Here is an 8,881-nt window from a genome sequence, read left to right as displayed (position 1 = left end):
AACAACTTTTATATAAAATCATTTTATTTTTAAAGTTTTGTTGGTGTTCTGAAGAACAACAAAATAATAATGAGGGCGCTATTCTATTGTGTGTAAAAGGCCGTTTTGGCGTGTCATACATAAAAAGATAAAAAGAAAAACAAATACCGACAGCGTGGTTGGTAAGAAGTGTGCAAATATAATGATAATAAAAATCAGAAAGTTCTTGCGTATATTATTTATGGGCCTTTCTTCAGTACAAGAAAAATGGTAGAAGAGCGAGGTTAGATAGACCAATTAAAAAAAATAAACTTTAAAGAACCAACATGTTTAGGCTGAAAGTTGTGAGCATATATTATTTGCAACGAAGCACGTGAGTAAAGTGCATGCTTTCTATGCATAGGGAGCGAACGTCACATATTACACAAGTGAGTACAGTGCATGCTTCTAGCGAAACGTCATAAACAAAATGGAAGACATGGAGAAACGAAAAAAGATATAAAAATACTACGAAGAAATAGAAAAGGACAGTTAACAAGGATACAAACACAATAAATGTTTTGTGTCAGAAGGAGGAACTAGAGAGAGACATTGAGTTAATACATAACTTATTTAAGAAAGCAAACGAGGTATTTGAAACAGTAGAGAGGGCTCACGAGCAGATTGTGGAAATGATAAACTTGGAAGATGAAGAACAATTTGAGGAAGCGGAGAAGTGGATGCAAGATTGCCAAAGGGATTTTCTAGAGGTGATACATGAGACTAAGAGGGTGCTGGAGCCGCAAGTCAGGGGAACAGTGACATAAGAGACTGACAAAGTTATAGTAGAAGAGGACAGTGAAAACGTTGATCAGAGAGAGAAAGATGGAAATAATAAGGTTAACAGTAATGATATGGATGCTATGGCCGCATTCCAATTAGCCCTAGAACTTCCAAAAGCGGAAGTGATAGAATTCCATGGGGATCCGGGAAACTATTAGGCTTTTATACCAAATTTTGAGATAAATGTAGCAAGTAAGTTAACATCAGATAATGCAAAATTACAATACCTTCTACAGTTATGTAAAAATAAGGCAAAGGAAAGTATAGTAAGTTGTCCTCTATTAGGAGAAGAAGGTTATAAGCAGGCTTTAGAGATTCTTAAAAGGCAGTTTGGGCAGCCCCATCTAGTTTTAAACTCATTGATGCTTAAGTTAACCAACATAAAAGAGATTAATGCAGGAAACCATGAAGAGTTATGGGGACTAGTCAGTGACATGAAAAGTGTCAGCTAACACTAACAAAAATGGGGTACATAAATGATTTAAACAGTACCTCCAACCTATTAAAAATTCAAGGACTATTACCTAGATTTATGCAAGCTAAATAGGCTAATGCTGCACAATCAATACTTAGTGAAAGGGAACCAAGTTTCTTGTATATGTTAAAATTTGTAGAGAGTCAAGCTGCAGTAAACAGCAATATGTTTGGAAGAAATATTAGCACTACAGGTAATGAAAATAAGAGTAGTAAATTTCGAGTAGTAAACACAGATTTTAGAGGTAAAAAGGCTTACAGTCATAGTTGTGCACCCACAAGGGAAAGCCTAGTGAATCACCTTTATTCACATGTGTATGTTGTAAGAAAAACCATAAGTTATGGGAATGTGTAAAATTCAGAAAACTATTCATCAATGAGAGATGGAATATTGCTAGCCAAGAACAATTGTGCTTTAAGTGTCTATGTAAACATAGGGCATTTGATTGTAGACGGGTTTTGTCCTGTGGTATAAATGGGTGTAAGAATGACCATAATAGGTTGTTACATAGAGAAAAAGTTAAAAAGGAAAGTAATTTTGAAACTGTAGAGGTAGGAGTTGCCAGGGAATGGGAGCGTAAAGTAACTAAAACAGAAACAGGGACAAACACTACATTGTTAAGTAAAACCCAATCTATTGCTTTGCGAACCATACCAATCATAGTTAGTAATGGAAAGAAAAGAAAAGAGGTGAATGCATTATTAGATGATGGTAGTACCCAGAAATATGTTAATGAAGAGTTATGTGGAGAGTTGGGTCTCAGTGGAGTAACCGAAGAGATGGCTGTGAGTTTGTTAAGTGGTAAGGAGGAAAGATATATGACTAAGCCAGTTGAGATATTTGTATTACCGTTGGATGGATCTAAGAAATTGAAAGTGAATGCAGTGACTATAAGTGTTGTTACTGGTAGACTAGAAGCGTCAGATTGGAGTAGTGTTAGTAAGGATTTGGATCATTTGAGAGACATAGAATTTCCTGTGATAAGTAGTCAGAGAATAGAGATAGATTTACTAATTGGAGTGGATTGTCAGAGTTGCATACAGTGTTAGAAGATAAATGTGGGGGTCCCGGAGAACATGTTGCGAGAAGAACACCGTTAGGTTGGACGTGTGTTGGTCCTTTGAGGAGAAGTTGGCGAACAAAGTCACTACATGTGAATACTTACAAAACCAGTAGGGAACGAAGTAATGATGTGGACGAGTTGATGAGGAAGTTTTGGGAAGTAGATAGTTATGGAGTGTGTGATTTGAAAATATATAAAGCTGAAGATGAAAGAGTGATTCAAAAAGTGTCAGAGTCATTGACAGCTGTTGATGGACGATACACTTTGAATATTCCGTGGCGGGAAGAAGGATTAAATATGGATAACAATTATGAGATGGCCTTTAAGAGATTAGAGTGTCTAGAAAGAAAATTAACTAGAGACAAGATGTTAGGCGATAGTTATCAGAATGTTTTAGATAATTACAGATCCAAAGGCTATGTCAGAAAAATAGACCAATCCCTAACAGAACTAAATCAATGGTTTCTACCACATTTCCCAGTAGTTAAACCCGATAGGGAAACAACGAAAGTTAGTGAAAACATTTCTTCTGGTTTCGATTCGTATAATAATATAAGTAGTTCTTTGATAGTAAACCAATAAAACTTACGTTGGCACGACAGTTTCGTCTAGCTGTCAGCTTGACTTCTTCAGTTGCTATGATGCGTTATGGCGCCGACTGGCCTCCTTTCCAGCCACTAGATGATTTTGTTGTGTAGCCTAGGGGACCAGTCGTCGTCAGAAGCTGATCGTAAATGTGAGATAGTTGGTGCGCGCCTTCGTCTCTATTCATCTTTGTATTTTTATTTTGCTTTCTTATGCTGATGCTTTCTTTAATTTTACGTTTAAGCCAAACTTGTTTTTTGTGTAGTACCTCTATCTTATCCCAGTTAGGTATGTGGTTGTGTGTGGTCATATGGTCCGTGATTGCTGATTTATGTAAAATGGAGGACGAAACTTTCCATGATGCACGCGTCTGCATGTTCTGTGTGTTTTCCTCAACATCTTTCTTGTGCTCTTTAATTCTGGTTTTGAGTGCCCTACCCGTTTCCCCAATGTACACAATATCACAGTTGGTGCATCCCACCTTGTAGACAACACCACAGGAATCCTCTTTGCATGCTTTATCTTTCGGTCGGACGATTAAGTTTTTAATTTTGTTAGATGGTTTAAAGTATGTTCGTATGTTATATTTTTTAAATGTTCTCTTGATTTTCTCTGACAGGCCTTGAATATATGGGATGATATCGACCCTCTTATGTCTTCTGTTTCGGGTTGTGTGTCCTTTTTGTGTTTATCTAGGTTACGTTGTACCTTTCTAATCGTCCATGTAGGGTAGTTACATTGTTTAAGTGAAGTATGTATCATCTCAGTTTCGTTCTGTTTGTCTGCATTATTTGTGATTATCGTGTTACATCTGTGTAGAAGTGTGCGGATAACGGATAACTTGTGTTGTAGAAGATGATGTGAGTTAAAGTCCAAGTATTGATTTGTGTGGGTGGCTTTCCTAAACACTTTAGTGTTGATGTTGCCTTCCCCATCAACTAAAATTAGCGTATCCAAGAATGGGATAGAGTTGTCTGTTAAGGACATTTCTTCGCAAGTGAAATTAATGTCATCATCGATTTTGTTAAATGTTGTAATCATGGTTGTGTCGCATCTTTGGGAATTATTGTTATAATGTCATCTACATACCTTTTCCATATCCTCGGTTTTATGTTGGTGTGAGCTGTAGTTATTGCCTCATTTTCCAGCCATTCCATAAATAAATTCGCAACAATCGGAGAACATGGACTACCCATGGCCATACCTGAATTTTGCTGGTAGATATCCCCTCTGAAGCTGAAATATGTGGTGGTGAGGACCAATTGAAGCAATTCCATAATGTCGTTGATATGTAACCATGTTCTCTCTGATAGTTGTTTATCACAGTGTAAGCGTTCTTCAATTATTTTGAGAGACTTGTTGACTGGTGTTTTGGTAAATAATGACACTACATCATAAGAGACCAATGTTTCATTTGGCTGTAACTTAATGTCCTTTATGTCATTGACAAATTCAAGCGAATTAGTAACATGATGGATGCTGTTTCCAACTAGTGGTACGAGAATGTCGGCTAAGCTTCGTGACAAATTGTACATAATGGATCCCGTATAATCGACTATGGGACGTAACGGATTATTCATTTTATGGATTTTTTGTGTGCAGTAAATTCTTGGTGTGATGTCCGACGTGGGGTACAAGTAGTGTTTTTGTTTGACAGTGATTTTCTTTTCTTTGAGGAGTCTCGTGATTACAGTGATAAGTTTTTTCTTGTAGGATGAGGTAGGATTTTTCTTTAATAGCGTATATGTATCAGTATCTGAAAGCATGTTTCTCACTTTCCCATCATAACTGGGATAAGATAGAGGTACTACACAAAGAACAAGTTTGGCTTAAACGTAAAATTAAAGAAAGCATCAGCATAAGAAAGCAAAATAAAAATACAAAGATGAATAGAGACGAAGGTGCGCACCAACTTTCTCACATTTACGATCAGCTTCTGACGACGACTGGTCCCCTAGGCTACACAACAAAATCATCTAGTGGCTGGAAAGGAGGCCAGTCGGCGCCATAACGCATCATAGCAACTGAAGAAGTCAAGCTGACAGCTAGACGAAACTGTCTTGCCAACGTAAGTTTTATTGGTTTACTATCAAAGAACTACTTATATTATTAAACGAAAGTTAGGTTAGTGTTTGACGGCGCGACGCGTTATGGGGGAAGATGTTTGAACGATATGATCTATCCAGGGCCTAAATTGCAGAACGATTTATTTGATGTGTTATTAAGATTTAGAAAGAAAAAGGTAGCGATTATTTTCGATATTGCAGAAATGTATCTCTAGATTGGAGTGCAACCAGAAGATAGGAAAATGCTTAGGTTTTTGTGGCGAGATTTAGACACAGAGCGGATGCCAGAAATTTATGAGTTCAATCGACTAGTGTTTGGTCTTAATGTTGCGCCATTCTTAGCTCAATTTGTAACTCAGGAACATGCCCGAAAGAATTCTAAAGAGTATCCTCTAGCAGCACGGGCTGTTTTAGACTCTACCTACATGGATGATACCATGACCTCGGTTAAAAATGAGCAAGATGTAGTAGAGTTATATAGAGAGCTTAAAGAATTTTGGGAATCGCGGGTATGAGTGCTAGAAAATGGGTTTCAAATTCAAAAGCGGTACTGTAAAAAAAACCAGAAGTAGATAGAGCTAAAGAAATCAAATTAAGTGGGAACGAGTTACCTTCTGCAAAAACTTTAGGTTTAATATGGAAAGCCGAGGAAGATACATTTAAGTTTCAAGGAGGTTCTGGTCCTTCTAATGTCTGTAAGTTAACCAAGAGATTAGCTTTGAGTAGAATCGCTTCTATAATTGATCCACTAGGGATTTTTGCTCCTGTAGTAGTCACAGGCAAGATAATTATGCAGGAGATTTGGGCAAATGGATTAGACTGGGATGAAGAGTTGTCCCCTGATGTAGGTCAGAAATTAGAAAGATGGATAGTAAATTTGAGCGAATTAAAAGGTATAGAAATAGAAAGATGTATAAACCCAGGTGAGCGCGAGAATCAAGAGTTGCATACATTTGTTGACGCGTCAAATGACTCTTATGCGGCGCTTGTGTATTCTGTGTCACAGAATGATAACGATGTTAAAAAAAAAGAAATGTAAGATTAGTCGCGTTAAAAAACGAAAGTAGCTCTTCTTAAATCCATGCGTTACATTCTGCATTTGTAGGAGCAGAGGGTATATTAAACTCACGTCCATTAACATATCAATCTGCCTCAGTAAAGGATGTAATTCCATTAACTCTAAACCATTTTTTACTTGGTCAAATGGGAGGTAATCTAGCTCCAGAGAGCATATTAGACACAACAGTTGTTAATCCTAGGAAACGATGGAGAAGTGTCCAAGAATTAATGCGACACTTTTTGAATAGGTGTTTAAGGGAGTGTTTACCAGCATTGAACCAACGAAAAAAGTGGAGGGAACCCAAGAGGGATTTTAGGGTTGATGAAGTGGTATTAGTAGTTCAGAAAGGTCAATGGCCATTGGGTAGAATAAAAGAAATATATAAAGGTGAAAACTAACAATGGAGATGTAATTCGAGGTATTACACAAATTTGTCCACTAGAGATACTTGATTAAAAGAATGTTAAATATCAAAATACAGAAAGGTGTTATATTAAGAAGCACAAATGTTTAAGTTTTAGTGTTAATAAGTTTAGAGTTGAATTATGTTAGATTGAACAGTGTAAAAATTGACCATATAATTGTTATACATTGTTTGATAATGTTCAAATAAGGACAGTGATGTTAAATGTTATTAACAAGTTCAATGTGAATAATATCAGTAAAAATAGTTTTTTTTAATTTAGAAATGTTGTTAAATAATTATATTGAATATAAGTGATAGGGTTTTTGTTGATAATGATGTTTCATGATATTTACTATTATGTTAAGAAAAAAAAATGTTATTTGAGATTGTAAAGGGATAGACAAACAACTGTATGTCGAGGAAGGGGAGAATGTTCTGAAGAACAACAAAAGAATAATGAGGGCGCTATTGTATAGTGTGTAAAAGGCCGTTTTGGCGTGTCATAGATAAAAAGATAAAAAGAAAAACAAATACCGACAGCGTGGTTGGTAAGAAGTGTGCAAATAAATGATAATTAAAATCAGAAAGTTCTTGCGTATATTATTTATGGGCCTTTCTTCAGTACAGTCGGAATTTCACTCCTAGGAGTTTAACATGATAATCATAATAATTATATTATTTAGTTATTTTGATTTTCTCCAGTCAGTAAAGTGGGAATAACATGAACTTTTATTTTCTATGTTTAAATATAAACGTTAGTGATTGTTTTCCTGTGAATATATTACTTTGTAATTAGGCCTATTATTTTGCATCGTTGAGATTGTAGTAAATAGAACAGATATTATTTGTTTGTAAAATTATTTATAATTGAAAATAAGAAAAAAAATAAATAAAACAAAAAACAAATCAATAGGCTTAGTAATAACAAAAAAAAATGACATTAAATTATTTTTTAAATAGATACGTTATTTTAATTACTGCAGGTCTAATAACCATAATTGTAATATTGCCGCTTATTTTAAATGTGTTTCATTCTTGTTTTTTTGTTGTTTTTTTAATTTTGTTTATTTATCGTTACATTTTTTAAACGTGTTAATATAATAATTTATTATTTATCGACTCTGTTTGACTGGCAAAAATATTAATCAAACAATACCTACATAGAGTTTAGTATGTAAAGTTCATCATATTATAAGGAACTAAAACAAAAACACACCTTATTTTGTCTCTTACTTGCTATATTTACCTCAAACCAATTTATAAGAAAACGAAAAAGATTTGGAAAATTCAAAGAATTGATGTAACCGCTAAAACACGTGATACCGTTTGTTCAATATCCTTACGAGGAAGAAAATGTTAAGATATTTTGATTTTCGAAAATAAAAATATATTTCATCATATAAAACAAGGAAAACAAATTTAAAAACATAGTCCTGAACAAAAAAAAAAACATAAACACAATTATTGGTGTGCTGTGATATTTTTCCCAAATGTTATCTTCTTTATTGTTTATAAGTGGACACTTGTAATAACTACTTTAAAATGATGCAATATTTATAAAGAATCGTTTCTTTTGATTTAAAGTTGTATTGTCCCTTTGAACACAAAAAATGAAGGTCAAAATATTCTAAATTTAAATTGGCCATATCAAAGTAATATTAAAGTTATTCACTTTAAGTTAAAAATTCGAGCCAAAAACAACAAGTTTACGTAATTAACAGGTAAATTAGTTTGATTAAATTTCGTCTGGAAAATCATTCCGAGCGAAAGTAAACAAAGATTTCAAACCACGAGTATGAATTATGCATGATATGCTAATTAAGATTGTTTACAACTTGTCACGACGGTTGAGGAGATGTTTTGACACATATCGCGCGAGAGAGGAAGTTTTATGATTATGCATATTATAGCCAAACTGTACGTAACGCGCGCCGCCGGCGCGGCCGGCAGTGTATGCCTGGGCCTAGTTGCGGAACGAATTTTGTTTTAATGTATTCAAGAAACCCATGGATTTATCGGTAAATATATTACTATTTTTTACTTAGTTTCTCTCTAATAAAATGTATACTTGTGGCCTAGTTTAGATACTCTAGGCTACTACTACTAAGCCTAGCTCTAAGCTGTAACTTGCACAGTACCTACCTAGGATAGGCCTAGTCTTCTACTCTAGCCTAGGCCTAGGCTAGGCTACTCTAGGTAGTTAGGTCTACCTTTCAGGTTCACGTTGTCTTTTTATTAATATTAGGCCTATGCTTTAGACTCATTTTTAAGTATTCGTTGGCTACCCGTATTAATTTTTGCCAGGTCCGATCGGTTCATCATTACTAATTATCGAGTATACTAGCTAGTAAAATGTGCCCAAGTTAGCCCACTGTACTGGCAACTGATTCGTCATTTTGACGAGAGATGCCAGTTCTATTTTTAA

At 35.0% G+C, this 8,881-nt stretch overlaps 1 protein-coding gene across 1 annotated transcript; it reads right to left on the bottom strand.

The window, feature by feature from the left end:
- Positions 1 to 3,961: 3,961 nt before the first annotated feature.
- On the bottom strand, positions 3,962 to 4,690 carry LOC140058189 (uncharacterized). The gene has a single exon (XM_072103752.1). It carries the CDS (start codon positions 4,688 to 4,690, stop codon positions 3,962 to 3,964), a length of 729 nt encoding a protein of 242 aa, XP_071959853.1.
- Positions 4,691 to 8,881: the final 4,191 nt, after the last annotated feature.

The sequence above is a fragment of the Antedon mediterranea genome, chromosome 9, assembly GCF_964355755.1.
Source record: "Antedon mediterranea chromosome 9, ecAntMedi1.1, whole genome shotgun sequence".
Lineage (NCBI taxonomy): Eukaryota > Metazoa > Echinodermata > Crinoidea > Comatulida > Antedonidae > Antedon > Antedon mediterranea.
The sequence above is the reverse complement of the archived record's forward strand: the minus strand, read 5'-3'. Positions and strand labels throughout refer to the sequence as shown.

Coding starts and splice junctions, on each gene's coding strand:
- LOC140058189 (XM_072103752.1), bottom strand. CDS start 4,690: ATGCTTTCAGATACTGATACATATACGCTATTAAAGAAAAATCCTACC.